The 17,169-nt window shown below is 37.8% G+C and overlaps 1 protein-coding gene across 1 annotated transcript; it reads right to left on the bottom strand.

Annotated features, from left to right (window-relative positions):
- Positions 1-12,487: 12,487 nt before the first annotated feature.
- Positions 12,488-15,338, bottom strand: LOC128647809 (dnaJ homolog subfamily C member 14-like). Its single transcript, XM_053700529.1, has one exon. The coding sequence runs from the start codon at positions 14,825-14,827 to the stop codon at positions 13,316-13,318; it is 1,512 nt and encodes a 503-aa protein (XP_053556504.1). The 5' UTR covers positions 14,828-15,338; the 3' UTR covers positions 12,488-13,315.
- Between the last annotated feature and the right edge of the window lie 1,831 nt (positions 15,339-17,169).

Below are 17,169 nucleotides of genomic sequence, written 5' to 3'. Positions count from 1 at the left end.
TGCTATTGGAATGAAAGTTATTGCCGATAATGATAGATTTACAGGCTTTTGAAATTACCTCTTCTGCTGCCATGTAACCAAGTTGGGGAAGACGAATTAGTAGTTTGTATCATACTGGGTGCTAATCTGGAGCCCAGTGTTTCCGGCTTTCTTGAAACAAATTTGAAGTTGGTCACTGAATTAGATATTAGGGGATCATTTTTAAGTAGTGGAATGTGTTTCTTTAAGATGTTTAGTATTTCACTATACTGATTGGAAAATGGGGTACTAAACACTATTGAGTTTTCTGAAAAAGATTTATGAGGTCTTGTTGGTTTTAGAGTACAATCTGCTTTAGCCTCTTGCTGTGCTTTTTCCAGAAGACTTGAATCATATCCTCTTGCTAGCAATCTGTTTTTTAAGTCAGATTGGTTAGAATAGATCTCATCACTGTTGGTGTTTCTCTTAAGTCTTAAGAATTGGCTTTTTGGAATTGATTTGAGGAGGTGGGGAGGATGGGCTGATTGGGGATGTAAGATGGTATTGCCGGCAGTAGGTTTTCTATAAGTGCTCGATATAATGGTTCCATCGTCTACCACTCCTTCTAATGTCAAGTACAAAAAGTTGACTATAGAGGGGTTGGATTCACCAGTAAATTTTAAAAGGCTAGTGTTAGTATTTAAATATTCCAAGAGATAAGCAAGTGAGAAACCCCAGTGCTCCCTATTTTCAATGATAAAAATCATGTCATCGATAAATCTATTGTAAAAAACAATATCATGTATGAATGGATTTTGATAGGAATAGATATGTTGGAGTTCCCACCAACCCACATATAAGTTGGCATATGAGGGGGCGAATTTCGCCCCCATTGCCATTCCACATAGTTGGAGGTAAAACTCTTTATCAAAAATAAAATAATTGTGGGTTAGTAGGAACTCCAAACAATCACAGATAAAGATTTTCTCTTCCTGTTTATAAACGGTGTCTCTGTCCATGAACCATTTTATGGCTCTGACTCCCTGATCGTGGGGGATGCATGAATATAACGATTCAATATCAATGACCACCCAGTTGAAGTCATTCTTCCATTTTATACTTTTTAAGTTATCTAATAGGTGGCCAGAGTCCCTAAGATAACTGTGCAAGTTTACTACAAGTGGCTGAAGAATACAGTCTAACCACCCAGACTGAGACAATAGGCCTACCAGGAGGAGAGAGAATATCCATGTGGATTTTGGGGACATGGAAAACCTACTTACAAACATATTTGTAACAATGTAAAGAAACCGTGTAAATCTTCCAGGACCTTATTAGGCCATAATACAAATACGGTGTAAGTCTAACAATCCTATTTTAGTTATAATACAGTAAAGATAGAAATATGTATCCTGAGTTACAGATATATAAAATACACTGCTAGAATATTTTAAATTTGAAAAGCAATAATAGCAACAAAAAACAAAACAAACAAGAAAACAGACAATCCAAGATTGCCTCCTCTAGGAAAATCAAACCTCGAAAAGGAAACATCATTTGAATTTGTGTTTCCTTAGGTAGGGAGCTGATCAACAGCAACCATTTAGAGAAAAAAAAATCTAATTCTATTTTCAGAATCAATGACAGTATCATATTGATCAAGCGTCATCTGGTTTTGTAGTAATTACTTAAACTCCCCTAATTGGGGACTTTTCTTGGAAGTCCATTGTTTCAAAATTAAATTCCTTCCTGTTAAAAATTAAAATATTAAGAAAATTGTTGTTAATTTTTTCATTTGCACAATTAGATAATAAAAATATATGTTCCTCATGTATCTTAAAGGATTGTTTACTCAATTTTCCAAACCAGAAATTGATTTTATTCCAAAACTTTTGGATTTTAGGACATTTCCAAACGTAATGATGTATATCCACTGCAGGTAGATTGCACTTGCTACAAGAACTTGATGTTCTTTTATCCCATTTAGATTCCATGTAACGTGTAACATACATTTTATTTTTTTTAAAAAATGTATGTGATTTTCTCCATGTTATGGAGATAGTATATATATTCCCTTTGTAGATCAACAAAAGTTTTACATCTTCTATTACTGTCTTGCAATTGTGACAAATATATCAAACCCTTTTCTTCCCAACTTTTGAAAACTCTAGAATTAAGACCATAACTGAATTCCGAATTTCCCACAATAGGGAATAATTTAGAAAAGGAGGAGTCAATCCCCAGACACTTGCATTTTTTAAACCATGCAATAAAAATATTTTTTGTGGTAATTGTGTTTTTAATTTTTTTGGGGAGATTATTCTTGTTAATATTTAATAATGCTTTTAATGAGTAAGGTTTAGCAATTTGTTGGTCTATTATCGGGGGCGTATAATAATCGGAATCTGTGATCCAGTCAAGAGCAAACTTCCCTATGCAAACCAGATTATATACTTCTAAATCGGGGAGAGACAGTCCACCTTTGTCTCTAGGAAATGTTAGCCTATTAAAGGCCAACACTTTTCTCTTTTTGTTCCATAGAAATTCTAAACAGATCTGTCTGAAGAATGTATAGTCTTTTTTAGTGATAAATAAATTAAATAGAGAATTTTTGAGAATATCATCATTTTTATCAGGTTAACTACCTGACAGTGAGAGAGCAAATTTTGACCAGTTAGATAAATCCTTTTTAATTTCTGCCCACAGGGGTGTATAATTCAAGATATACCATTCATTTGGATCTTTTCTAACTTTAACATCAAGATATCTAATATAGGGGCTCACCTCTGAGAAGGGTATCTTTTGTAAGCTATCTTTGTGTTAATAAAGCCATAATATTTCAGATTTAGTATGGTTGATCTTGTACCCAGAAAAAGAGCTGAAGTCATCCAAAATTTGTAAGATGGTTGGAATACATTTTTTTTTTAATCTTGGAGAAAGATCTGCAAATCATCTGTGTACAAGGCCAATTTGATTTTAGTTTGTCCTATTTGTATTCCTTCTAGATCTTTTCTAAGGAGAATCGTCAAAGGTTCAATTGCGAAGTTAAAAAAAAAAGGTGAGAGAGGGCACCCCTGTCTGGTCCCTTTTTGAAGAGGGATATAAGAAGTAGGAAGCTTGTTAACCAGAATAGAGGCCTGAGAGTTATTGTAGATTAATTGAACAAAATTCAAGAAAGATCCATTAAAACCAAATTTTCTACATTAAATATATTTCGTAGAGTAGGGATAATATCTTCAGCAAGCATTTTGTGCATCTCTATAGGAATTTGGTCTGGACCAGGAGCTTTGTTAGATGAAGCTGCTTTAATAGCTTCTCGGATCTCATCGTCTATGATCGGAGTGTTAGTTTTATCCAAATTTTCCTTAGAGATTAATGGTGTCTTAATTTTATCCCAGAATTTTTGTTTAATTTGCAAATTAATTGGGGAAGCAGAAAATATTTGAGAATAATAGTCCCTTATGAGTTTACTTATCTCTTGGATGTCATGTATTCTATTCCAATTTACTTTAATAGCTTCAATAGCATGCTTTTTCTGTTTACATCTAACCAGATTCGCAAGAAACTTCCCAGCTCTCCCTCCGTGTCTATAATAAAAAGATTGAGTTCTCAAGTCCTCCAGTTTAGTTTTTTGATTGAGAAAAATATCCCTATCTTGCGGAAGAGAGACATATTTTTCCCAATAATCTCTGGATCATATAAGCCTTAATGTCCCCTCTTATGACTGCTTTGAATGTTTCCCATAAAATTTCTACTTTATCTTTATATAGAGAGTTAGAATGGTAAAATTCTGTCCAGACACATAGAATACATCAAGAGGAGACATAGGGGCCTATTTATAAAAAGGTCTTGCGGACCTGATCTGATAGTGTGGATCAGGTCCGCAAGACCTCGCTGAATGTGGAGAGCAATACGCTCTCCATATTCAGCGTTGCATTAGCAGCTCACAAGAGCTGCTGGTGCAACTCCACCCCCTGCTGACTCGCGGCTAATCGGCCGCCAGCAGGGAGGTGTCAATCAACCCGATCGTACTCGATCGGTTGATTTCCGGCAATTCCTGTCCGCCTCATCAGAGCAGGCGGACAGGGTTATGGAGCAGCAGTCTTTAGACCGCTGCTTCATAACTGGTGTTTCTGGCGAGTCTGAAGACTCGCCAGAAACACAGGCCCACAAGCTCCGTTCGGAGCTTGATAATTGGGCCCCATAGTCTAATGTGATTTAGATTTGCATGTATACATCTTGGTGTCTGGGTTTTAAATCCTCCAGATATTTAAACCTAGGGTAGAACAAAAATTTCTAAGAAGTGATTCAGATAGAGCATGCAATTTTAAGCAACTTTCTAATTTACTCCTATTATCAAATTTTCTTCATTCTCTTGGTATCTTTATTTGAACTGCAAGAATGTAAGTTTAGATGCCGGCCCATTTTTAGTGAAAACCCTGGGTTGTCCTTGCTGATTGGTGGATAAATTCATCCACCAATAAAAAAGTGCTGTCCACAGTTCTGAAACAAAAAAAAACTTAGATGCCTTTTTTTTTCAAATAAAGATAGCAAGAGAACAAAGAAAAATTGATAATAGGAGTACATTAGAAAGTTGCTTAACCATTTGAGTGGTAAGCACTTTCCCACCTGGGTGCTAATATTTTCTGTTTTTTTTTTTTTAATTTTTGAAAATAAATGTTTTAACTTTTTTTTTTTTTTTTTACAGACCCCCAAGACTTACACTGTTGGAAAGGTTAGGCGATTACCTTTCCAATGGTGGGTGTTGGGGGTCTGTAGCTGCTTAAATGCCTGAGATACAGCAGCATGCCCCCTCCTCCTATACTTAACATTGTTAAGTATAAATAAAGTTGCGCAGTGACGTCATCACGTCATTGCGTGTGACATCACCAAGCATCACGTGAAGCCCTGGCGATGCCTGTCACTCTACGGAACGATCGCCGGGGTAGGAGCGGTTAGGAGCCCCCAGATCTCCCTCAAGGTGGGAGAGTGCTCATGACGGCTCTGAGCCGTCATTAGCACCAGAGTGAGAAACTCTGTGACGGCTCAGAGCCGTCATTAGCACTCAAAGGGTTAAAATTGCATGCTCTATCTGAATCACAAAAGAAAAAAAAATTGAGTTCAGTGTCCCTTTAAGTCTATCTAAGGCAGGAAACAAGATTGCATTAAAATCTCTAGCGACTACCAAATATTCTGAGCAAAACTGCAATAATTTGATCTGAAGATTATCCCAAAAGATTCTATCAGGTTTATTAGGACCATATAGATTGCAAATTACTAATCTCAGACCTTCAATCTCTAAATTGAGAATAATATACCTTTCATCTACATCAAGTTCTTGTGCAAGAATTTTGTATTTTAAATTTTTATTGATTAAGAAAGCATCTCCCTTTTTCCTTGAATTACAGGGTGTAGCTATCACCTCCCCTACCTAGCAGGTTTTTAATTTGGTTATCTCCTGCAGCTTTAAATGAGTCTCCTGTAGTAAGGCAATATATGGATTATGTTTTTTAAGTAAATTCAGTATACTCTTGTGCTTTAAGGGGGAAGAGATGCCACCAACATTCCAGGAGGTGATTCTAAAATTATCTTTCATTTTACTTTAGGATATTACGTATAAAAAATACCAGCAGCAAGAGGGGAGAAGAGAAAGAAAGGAGAAAAAGAAAAGAAAAGTAAAACAGAAAAACATCACACCATACAGATGGACAAAGCTAAAATCAAAACCAATTACAGAACCCTTCTTACAATTAAGATTCATTCTAATATCATATTGGCATTCAAGCCAGCCCATTATGGTATAAGTTCAGGGGAAATTTTGCATGAAATATGACTTGGCTTCCACTACATTATTAAGTACAACTGTCATATCCTTATTTAAAAGTTTAATCTTGGATGGATACAGTAATGTGGCTTGAATACCAGCTTTAATCAATTTAGTACAAATCGGAGCCATGCCTTTTCTTTTTTGAGAGGTTTCAGCAGAATAATCCTGAAATAACAAAATTTATGTTTACCTGATAAATTTCTTTCTCTTGTGGTGTATCCAGTCTACGGGTTCATCCATTACTTGTGGGATATTCTCCTTCCCAACAGGAAGTTGCAAGAGGACACCCACAGCAGAGCTGTCTATATAGCTCCTCCCCTAACTGCCACCCCCAGTCATTCGACCGAAGACAAGCAAGAAAAAGGAGAAACTATAGGGTGCAGTGGTGACTGTAGTTTAAAAATAAAAAACACCTGCCTTAAAGTGACAGGGCGGGCCGTGGACTGGATACACCACAAGAGAAAGAAATGTATCAGGTAAGCATAAATTTTGTTTTCTCTTGTAAGGTGTATCCAGTCCACGGGTTCATCCATTACTTGTGGGATACCAATACCAAAGCTTTAGGACACAGATGAAGGGAGGGACAAGGCAGGAACTTAAACGGAAGGCACCACTGCCTGCAAGACCTTTCTCCCAAAAATAGCCTCCGAGGAAGCAAAAGTATCAAATTTGTAGAATTTAGAAAAAGAATGAAGCGAAGACCAAGTCGCCGCCTTACAAATCTGTTCAACAGAGGCCTCATTTTTAAAAGCCCATGTGGAAGCTACTTCTCTAGTGGAATGAGCTGTAATTCTTTGAGGAGGCTGCTGGCCAGCAGTCTCATAAGCTAAACAGATTATGCTTCTCAGCCAAAAAGAAAGAGAAGATGCCGAAGCCTTTTGGCCTCTCCTCTGTCCAGAGTAGCCAACAAACAATGCAGATGTTTGACGAAAATCCTTAGTAGCTTGTAAATAAAACTTTAAAGCACGAACCACGTCAAGATTGTGTAATAGACATTCCTTCTTTGAAGAAGGATTAGGACACAGTGACGGAACAACAATCTCCTGATTGATATTCTTATTAGATACCACCTTAGGAAGAAACCCAGGTTTGGTATGCAAAACTACCTTATCTGCATGGAAGATCAGATAAGGGGAATCACACTGTAAGGCAGATAACTCTGAAACTCTTCGAGCCGAAGAGATAGCTACCAAAAACAGAACTTTCCAAGATAAAAGCTTGATATCTATGGAATGCAGAGGTTCAAACGGAACCCCTTGAAGAACTTTAAGAACTAAATTTAAACTCCATGTTGGAGCAACAGGTTTAAACACAGGCTTGATTCTAACTAAAGCCTGACAAAACGCCTGAACGTCTGGAACATCTGCCAGACGCTTGTGCAGAAGAATAGACAGAGCAGAAATCTGTCCCTTTAACCCCTTAATGACCAGACCATTTTTCAATTTTCTTACCCTTAATGACAAAGGCTATTTTTACATTTCTGCTGTGTTTGTGTTTAGCTGTAATTTTCCTCTTATTCATTTACTTTACCCACACATATTATATACCGTTTTTCTCGCCATTAAATGGAATTTCTAAAGATACCATTATTTTCATCATATCTTATAATTTCCTATAAAATGTTTTATAAAATATGAGGAAAAAATGGAAAAAAAACACACTTTTTCTAACTTTGACCCCCAAATTCGTTACACATCTACAATCACCAAAAAACACCCATGCTAAATAGTTTCTAAATTTTGTCCTGAGTTTAGAAATACCCAATGTTTACATGTTCTTTGCTTTTTTTGCAAGTTATAGGGCAATAAATACAAGCAGCACTTTGCTATTTCCAAACCCCTTTTTTTCAAAATTAGTGCTAGTTACATTGGAACCCTGATATCTGTCAGGAAAACCGGAATAACCCTTGACATGTATATATTTTTTTTTAGAAGACATCCCAAAGTATTGATCTAGGTCCATTTTGGTATATTTCATGCCACCATTTCACCGCCAAATGTGATCAAATAATTTTTTTTTTTTACTTTTTCACAAATTTTGTCACAAACTTTAGGTTTCCCACTGAAATTATTTACAAACAGCTTCTGCAATTAAGGCACAAATGGTTGTAAATGCTTCTTTGGGATCCCCTTTGTTCAGAAATAGCAGACTTATATGGCTTTGGGGTTGCTTTTTGGTAATTAGAAGGCCGCTAAATGGCGCTGTGCACCACACGTGTTTTATGCCCAGCAGTGAAGGGGTTAATTAGGGAGCTTGTAGGGAGCTTGTAGGGTTAATTTTAGCTTTAGTGTAGTGTAGTAGACAACCCGAAGTATTGATCTAGGCCCATTTTGATATATTTCATGCCACCATTTCACCGCCAAATGCGAGCAAATTATAAAAAAAAAATTCATTTTTCACAATTTTAGGCTTCTCACTGAAAGTATTTACAAACAGCTTGTGCTATTATGGCACAAATTGTTGTAAAAGCTTCTTTGGGATCCCCTTTGTTCAGAAATAGCAGACTTATATGGCTTTGGCATTGCTTTTTGGTAATTAGAAGGCCGCTAAATGCTGCTGTGCACCACGCGTAAATTATGCCCAGCAGTGAAGGGGTTAATTAGGTAGGTTGTAGGGAGCTTGCAGGGTTAATTTTAGCTTTAGGGTAGAGATTAGCCTTCCACCTGACACATCCCACCCCCTGATCCCTCCCAAACAGCTCTCTTCCCTCCCCCACCCCACAATTGTCCCTGCCATCTTAAGTACTGGCAGAAAGTCTGCCAGTACTAAATAAAAGGAGTTTTTTTTTTTTAATAAAAAAAATAAAATATTTTAGCTGTGATGGACTCCTGTCTTAGCCCCAACCTCCTTGATCCCCCCCCCCAGCTCTCTAACCCTCTCCCCTATCTAATTGCCGCCATCTTGGGTACTGGCAGCTGTCTGCCAGTACCCAATTTGCCCCAAAAACAAAAGTATTTTTTCCTCTTTTGCAATTTTTTATGTTTTCTGTAGTGTAGCAACCCCCCACAATACCCCTATCCCCCTCCCCCTCCCAGATCCTTTTATATTAAGTTTTTTTTAAAACTTTTCCCCCCCCTCTTCCCTCCTCATTGGTGTCAGTGGCCAGCTAATGGGCGTGCACATTGCACTTCTAGGAACCGGATGCCAGGTAGCGATGGGCCGCCCACCCGCCTCCCTGTTACGCTCCCACCCACCAACGAACCGGCATCATCGCTACCGGTGCAGAGAGGGCCACAGAGTGGCTCTCTCTGCATCGGAGTCTTCTAAAAAGTTATTGCAGGATGCCTCCATATGGAGGCATCACTGCAATACCCTGAGAGCTGCTGGAAGCGATTGCGATCGCTTCCAGCACTCTGTTAGACAACTGACGTACCAGGTACGTCTATTGTCATTAACTGGTTGTTTTTGCATGATGTACCTGGTACGTCAGTTGTCATTAAGGGGTTAAGGAACTAGCTGACAATCCCTTCTCCAATCCTTCTTGGAGAAAGGATAATATCCTAGGAATCTTGACTTTACTCCATGAGTAACCCTTAGATTCACACCAATGAAGATATTTACACCATATCTTATGATAGATTTTCCTGGTGACAGGCTTTCGAGCCTGAATTAAGGTATCAATGACCAACTCGGAGAAACCACGTTTTGATAAAATCAAGCGTTCAGTCTCCAAGCAGTCAGTCACAGAGAAATTAGATTTGGACAAGGAGTTTCCTCTATGTCAGACATGTTTAACAGACTAGTAATGAGACAAGCAAGCTTGGAAAACACTTTAATAAAGGTGAAACAGCAATTAAACAAAAACGTTACTGTGCCTTTAAGAGAAAAAAACTAGCACTTAAACTGCAAAACAGTGTAAAAATACAGTAAAGTCTTTGAAATTTTTACAGTGTGTGTAAGGGACTAAAGCAACATTGCACCCACTTGCAAATGGATGATTAACCCCTTAGGCCCCAAACCGGATTTAAAAAACGTTAAAAAACTTTAAAAGACAGTTGAGCACCTTGCCACAGCTCTGCTGAGGCTCCTACCTGCCCTCAAATACGATTTTGTGCAGAAATAAACCCCTTGTAATGGTCCTCAGATGCCAGAAGAAACCTCTAGGGAAGCTGGATGTCTCAGTCTGAATTAAAACTGCAGTTAGAGTGCTAAAATAGGCCCCTCCCACCATGTACTGGATGTTAGAAGGGCCTTAAGAAAATACTCCTAGGAGTATCTGACTAGCCATGTGGAAACTAGGCCCCAAATAAAGACTTATCTCCCTCAGAGAAAAAAACGTCCTATTTATGAAATCATGTAAACGTTTTGTCACTAAGTAATATGAATATTAACATGAGTATTACCCTGTTTTGTAAGCATGATCCCAGTCACTGTTAAATCACTGCATCAGGCTTACCTCAAATACACAAGGCTCTGTCAGCATTTTCTAGAACTTATTCATCTCTCTAGAAATAAAAATACTGAACATACCTCAAAGCAGGTAATCTGCAGACCGTTCCCCCAACTGAAGTTTTCCCATATTCTTCAGTTATGTGTGAGAACAGCAATGGACCTTAGTTACAAACCGCTAAGATCATCAAACCTCCAGTCAGAATTCTTCTTCTAATTTCTGCCTGAGAGTAAAACAGTACAACGCCGGTACCGTTTAAAAATAACAAACTTTTGATTAAAGGTAAAACTAGACTAAGTCACCACATATCTCTTGATACTTCCTTTCTTGTCGAGAGTTGCAAGAGAATGACTGGGAGTGGCAGTTAGGGGAGGAGCTATATAGACAGCTCTGCTGTGGGTGTCCTCTTGCAACTCCCTGTTGGGAAGGAGAATATCCCACAAGTAATGGATGAACCCGTGGACTGGATACACCTTACAAGAGAAATAAAACTTTATTAGAATTTATTCAAAATAGGTACTTAAAATAACTTGCAGATATAAGATGTGTACAATGCTCAAAAGAGCTTGATGTCTGATAGGCACATTGTATAAATTAATTTGTCAATATGACCAAGACTGGGGGGCTCTTGTACAGATTTCCCTCATTCAGTCGTTGTGAAGTTTCATAAACAATACTCTGACTTAGTATGTTCACTAAAAACTAAATACTCTCAAATTGATCCCTAATACAATACAAGGGAGTAATTAGGAAACCGGTCTTATTTATTATATCAATGATAGATTTAGTTATAAAGTAATTTGAGTGATAATGTTAATGATATGAGCACATTGATAAAGCAATTTGTTCCTCTATATACATTACTGTGAATCACATACGCCTAGATTACGAGTCTTGCGTTAGCCTTAAAAAGCAGCGTTGAGAGGTCCCAATGCTGCTTTTTAACGCCCGCTGGTATTACAAGTCTGGCAGGTACAGGTGTACCGCTCACTTTTTTTCCGCGACTCGAGCATACCGCAAATCCACTTATGTAAATTGCGTATCCTATCTTTTTAATGGAATTTGCCTAACGCTGGTATTACGAGTCTTGGAAAAAATGAGCGGTACACCCTCTCCTGTCAACACTCCTACCGCATTTAAAAGTCAGTAGTTAAGAGTTTTATGGGCTAACACCGTAACATAAAACTCTTAACTAAAGTGCTAAAAAGTACACTAACACCCATAAACTACCTATTCACCCCTAAACCGAGGCCCCTCCCACATCGCAAACACTTAAATACATTTTTTAACCCCTAATCTGCCGAGCGGACATCGCTGTCACTTCAATAAATATATTAATCTCTAAACCGCCGCACTCCCGCCTCGCAAACATTAGTTACATTTTATTAACCCATAATCTGCCATCCCTAACATCGCCGACACCTACCTACATTTATTAACCCCTAATCTGCCGCCCCCAACGTCGCCGCAACTATATTAAATTTATTAACCCCAAAATCTAAGTCTAACCCTAACACCCCCCTAACTTAAATATTATTTAAATAAATCGAAATAAAATTACTACAATTAAATAAATTATTCCTATTTAAAACTAAATACTTACCTATAAAATAAACCCTAAGATAGCTACAATATAACTAATAGTTACATAGCTATTTTAAATTCGAAAAGCAATTCTAGCAACAAAAAACAAAACAAACAAGAAAACAGACAATCCAAGACAAATCCCCCGATCAAACAAGCTAGGTAAGTCTCCTCTTAGCATTGTCTCCTCTAGGAAAATCGAACCTCGAAAAGGAAACATCATTTGAATTTGTGTTTCCTTAGGTAGGGAGCTGATCAACGGCAACCATTTAGAGAAAAAAAAAAAATCTAATTCTATTTTCAGAATCAATGACAGTATCATAAAGATCAAGTGTCATCTGGTTTTGTAGTAATTGCTTAAACTCCCCTAATTTGGGACTTTTCTTGGAAGTCCATTGTTTCAAAATCAAATTCCTTCCTGTTAAAAATTAAAATATTAAGAAAATTGTTGTTAATTTTTTCATTTGCACAACTAGATAATAAAAATATATGTTCCTCATGTATCTTAAAGGATTGTTTACTCTTTTCCAAACCAGAAATTGATTTTATTCCAAAATTTTTGGATTTTAGGACATTTTCAAAAGTAATGATGTGTATCCACTGCAGGTAGATTGCACTTGCTACAAGAACTTGATGTTCTTTTATCCCATTTCGATTCCATGTAACGTGTAACATACATTTTATTTTTTAAAAATTTTTGTATGTGATTTTCTCCATGTTTTTTTTTTTTTTGCCCTTTTGCTATTTTTACTTTGTCCAACACTTAAAAATTCTAATAAAAACATTAATGGTATAACCTTCACTTCCATTACACCACATCCAGTAGCACAGTAGTAATATTACATAATTATACCAAGTTTAGACCTTAAATTGTACTGTTTGCTTACATTCGAGAATTCCCTGGCACACCAGCTTGGTGACCTAGCATGCACAGAGGTATTCCCATATACCCATTACTGAATATATCTTTGGTATAATGGAAAAGACAAAATTACTGTCAGAAAAAAAAAGAAATCTTATTTTAGGGGTTGCAATGCAGTGCCCTATATAACAATGAGGATAAAACTTTAGAGATAAAATTAGTCATACACAACAAAAACATAAAAACAACAGACTTAAACCGGTTTCTGAAAGCCCTTGGCAACTTTGTTCTAGCCTGCATTCTGCAGTGGACATGAGACAAGCTAGCAGTCTCCAGGTTATGAATTAGAGATGTTATATCCCTCTCACTCTGGCCTGCACATAGATTAGTTTTAAGCATTTGGGCAAGTCCTTGTTCATCTTTGTAAAGGACGTTTCAATTTCTTTTTCCTTTTGGGCTTTGTATCACTCCTGGGTGCAGTTTGAGTTTTAGCTGGTCCAGGAGAAGACTGAGCTCCTTGTGAAGAAGGCTGGGGTGAATTAAAGATGTTCCCATTGGGCATTGGACCTGGCATTGGACCTGGAGAACCTTGGAATATTCTGTTCAAGAGATTTTGCAGATCAGCAACAGATGTTGGACTGCTTTCTGGGGGAGCCCTTTGTCGTCCTGGGTTTGTGGTATTTCTGGAACCAAATTAGATGTGATAAGGAACACGATGAGTATCCGGAGAGATCCTCACTTGCTGGCATCCAGCCCATTCTGTAATGTCAAACACTTTGCCTTGCATCATTGCAAAGTAAGTGATTTTAAACCCAAGCATGCTGGACTCAGCCCAGAAGTCACCCTCTTCTGCTGGATGCATCTTTCCACATTCAGCACAGTAACGGGCATTTGCAGGGTCCCTGTCCATTTCAAACCTCCTGTGTTTCCCCTGACATTTGCTACACATCATGCTGTTCATGGCCTCCTTCAGGTCATCCTGCAGCTTTGTAAGGAACTCATTCACAGACTTTGCCAGCTCGGTTTCTGACATCCGCTTCATTTCATACTCTTTGCGCTTTTCTGGATTGCTCACTGTATCCCATGCAGCTCTCAAAACCTTAAAGGCTTCTTCTGCTCGGGGGTGATTATTCTTGTCTGGATGAACAAGCACAGCCAGCTGTCGATATGCCTTTTTGAGTTCTGCCTCAGAAGCATTCATTTCTACACCCAACACCTGAAATGGATTTAACTCTTCTTCTGGTATATCAGCCATAGTCAGCAGACGCTCCACTTCCTCCCCTGGCTGATATCTGTTAGATCTTGTACTTGTAGACCCTGCTGATGTCCAAGATCTCCCTTTATCTGTCCTTATTTTTGCTGTCCATTTCTTAAGTTGATTTAAAAGAATACTACAAGTCCTGTTTTTTGTTGCCATCACCCATATCCTCTGCAGTGTCAACATGATCTGTGTTCCCCATTTACTGTCCCCTCCCACTCTGCTCAATGCTCTCTTTATGTACTGCCAACAAAGCTGAGCACAGCCCACTGCAAGCATAAAAATCAGGAAGAGTACGGCACGCAACATTTTTAGCATACGGAGAAGCCACAGTCCAAAAGAACAAGTCAATATCCAGGATTTTTTAGCAAAATGTTGTGTCCATTGACCAAAAGACTGCATTTGTATTTTTAAATGGCCTAGATCATGAGCTGGGAGCCACACCTTGATGTACAAAAGTGTGCCCAATGTTTCAACATTCTCACCAATCCAATGCACAAGACCTATAAGAAAGTTGACAAAAAATGTAGAAGCATGGACCAAGAACTGTGGAAGCATGGTTTTCAGCGGTTGTCTATCTTCACCCTGGCCCTTTTTACGTCCAGTTTTGTGCTTTCCACCAACAGAATGAGGACTGCGGCCATCCCTTCTGATCTCCTCCTTTGTACTTATACGATTTTTCCCCCTACTACCTCCCTTTCTTCCACTAGTTACTTTCAAAGAATCATCCTCTGTTTCAAATGGTCTATCAGAGCCTAAATATTCTCCCTCCCCATCCAATGGCCTCTGCTGGTATGAAGAGAAATGGTGACACCCTCGGCTACAGGTACGATCTCCAATTTCAGAGTATGTGGCACCAGGTGGATCTAAGTTTTCCATGGCACATCCACAGTCAGATTGCACAAGTAGTGGTGATTCACAACCAACAGATCCCGTGTTTTCTTGCATTTGTCAGTTTACCTTCTCACTTAATCCACCTGCTAAATCTTCTTCAGACACCTCTCTAGAAATAAATTCTTTAGTCCATAGATCTGCTTTTTCAAAGTAGTCCTGAGATAGATCAAACTCACCAGAATTTAAGTCTTGTAACCAATTCTGCACATTAAATTGTTTGTTTGCACATCTCCCTGATGTCATATTGGGGTTTCCTGTTCCATTTTGTTCTCTACTGTTCCCTGCAACTGTTCCCTGGCATAAAGAAATGTTTTCCATGTGTCCACATCGCCACTATGACTAGAAGCGGTTTTTATTGTGTTTGCTGCATTTCCTTGTGAGTGCTTCTCCATGTTTAAATCCCTCATAGGGGTGCGAGCCAGGCTTTATGTTACTGCATTCATTGTAGATTCTTTATCCCAGCGCAATGACTCCAGAAGGAGAGCGGTCAGCGCTCCCCTCTATACCCCACGGGTCATCACAAGACTCACAACCCCAGGCCTCTCCCTGCTGATGCCAAGCAGGGGCACACCGATTTTCTCCATGTTATGGAGATAGTATATATATTCCCTTTGTAGATCAACAAAAGCTTTACATCTTCTATTACTGTCTTGCAATTGTGACAAATATATCAAACCCTTTTCTTCCCAACTTTTGAAAATTCTAGAATTAAGACCATAAGGGAATTCCGAATTTCCCACAATAGGCAATAATTTAGAAAAGGAGGAGTCAATCCCCAGACACTTGCATATTTTAAACCATGCAATAATAATATTTTTTGTGGTAATTGTGTTTTTATTTTTTTGGGGGAGATTATTCTTGTTAAGATGTAATAATGCTTTTAATGAGTAAGGTTTAGCAATTTTTGGTCTATAATCAGGGGCGTATAATATTCGGAATCTGTGATCCAGTCAAGAGCAAACTTCCCTATGCAAACCAGATTATATACTTCTAAATCGGGGAGAGACAGTCCACCTTTGTCTCTAGGAAATGTTAGCCTATTAAAGGCCAACACTTTCCTATTTTTGTTCCATAGAAATTCTAAACAGATCTGTCTGAAGAATGTATAGTCTTTCTTAGTGATAAATAAATTAAATAGAGAATTTTTGGGAATATCATCATTTTTATCAGGTGAACTTTACCTGACAGTGAGAGAGCAAATTTTGACCAGTTAGATAAATCCTTTTTTAATTTCTGCCCACAGGGGTGTATAATTCAAGATATACCATTCATTTGGATCTTTGCTAACTTTAGCACCAAGATATCTAATATAGGGGCTCACCTCTGAGAAGGGTATCTTTTGTAAGCTATCTTTGTGTTAATAAAGCCATAATATTTCAGATTTAGTATGGTTGATCTTGTACCCAGAAAAAGAGCTGAAGTCATCCAAAATTTGTAAGATGGTTGGAATACTTTTTTTTTTTTTTTTAAATCTTGGAGAAAGATCCGCAAAACGTCTGTGTACGGGGCCAATTTGATTTTAGTTTGTCCAATTTGTATTCCTTCTAGATCTTTTCTAAGGAGAATCGTCAAAGGTTCAATTGCGAAGTTAAAAAAAAAAAAGGTGAGAGAGGGCACCCCTGTCTGGTCCATTTTTGAAGAGGGATATAAGAAGTAGGAAGCTCGTTAACCAGAATAGAGGCCTGAGAGTTATTGTAGATTAATTGAACAAAATTCAAGAAAGATCCATTAAAACCAAATTTTCTACATTAAATACATTTCGGAGAGTAGGGATAATATCTTCAGCAAGCATTTTGTACATCTCTATAGGAATTTGGTCTGGACCAGGAGCTTTGTTAGATGAAGCTGCTTTAATAGCTTCTCTGATCTCATCGTCTATGATCGGAGCATTAGTTTTATCCAAATTTTCCTTAGAGATTAATGGTGTCTTAATTTTATCCCAGAATTTTTGTTTAATTTGCAAATTAATTGGGGAAGCAGAAAATATTTGAGAATAATAGTCCCTTATGAGTTTACCATGTATTCTACTCCAATTTACTTTAATAGCTTCAATAGCATGCTTTTTCTGTTTACATCTAACCAGATTTGCAAGAAACATCCCAGCTCTCCCTCCGTGCCTATAATAAAAAGATTGAGCTCTCAAGTCCTCCAGTTTAGTTTTTTGATTGAGAAAAATATCCCTCTCTTGCCGAAGAGAGACATATTTTTCCCAATAATCTCTGGATCATATAAGCCTTAATTTCCCCTCTTATGACTGCTTTGAATGTTTCCCATAATATTTCTACTTTATCTTTATATAGAGAGTTAAAATGGTAAAATTCTGTCCAGCGTTCTTTTAGCCAATTTTTGAAGTGAAAATCAGAAGATAAATATCTAGGATAGAAAAATCTACCAAT

Source organism: Bombina bombina, chromosome 2 (assembly GCF_027579735.1).
Source record: "Bombina bombina isolate aBomBom1 chromosome 2, aBomBom1.pri, whole genome shotgun sequence".
NCBI lineage: Eukaryota > Metazoa > Chordata > Amphibia > Anura > Bombinatoridae > Bombina > Bombina bombina.
This window is presented reverse-complemented; position numbering and strand designations above follow the sequence as displayed.

Excerpts from the sequence above, each read along its gene's own strand:
- LOC128647809 (XM_053700529.1), bottom strand. The coding sequence starts at position 14,827 with ATGCAAGAAAACACGGGATCTGTTGGTTGTGAATCACCACTACTTGTG.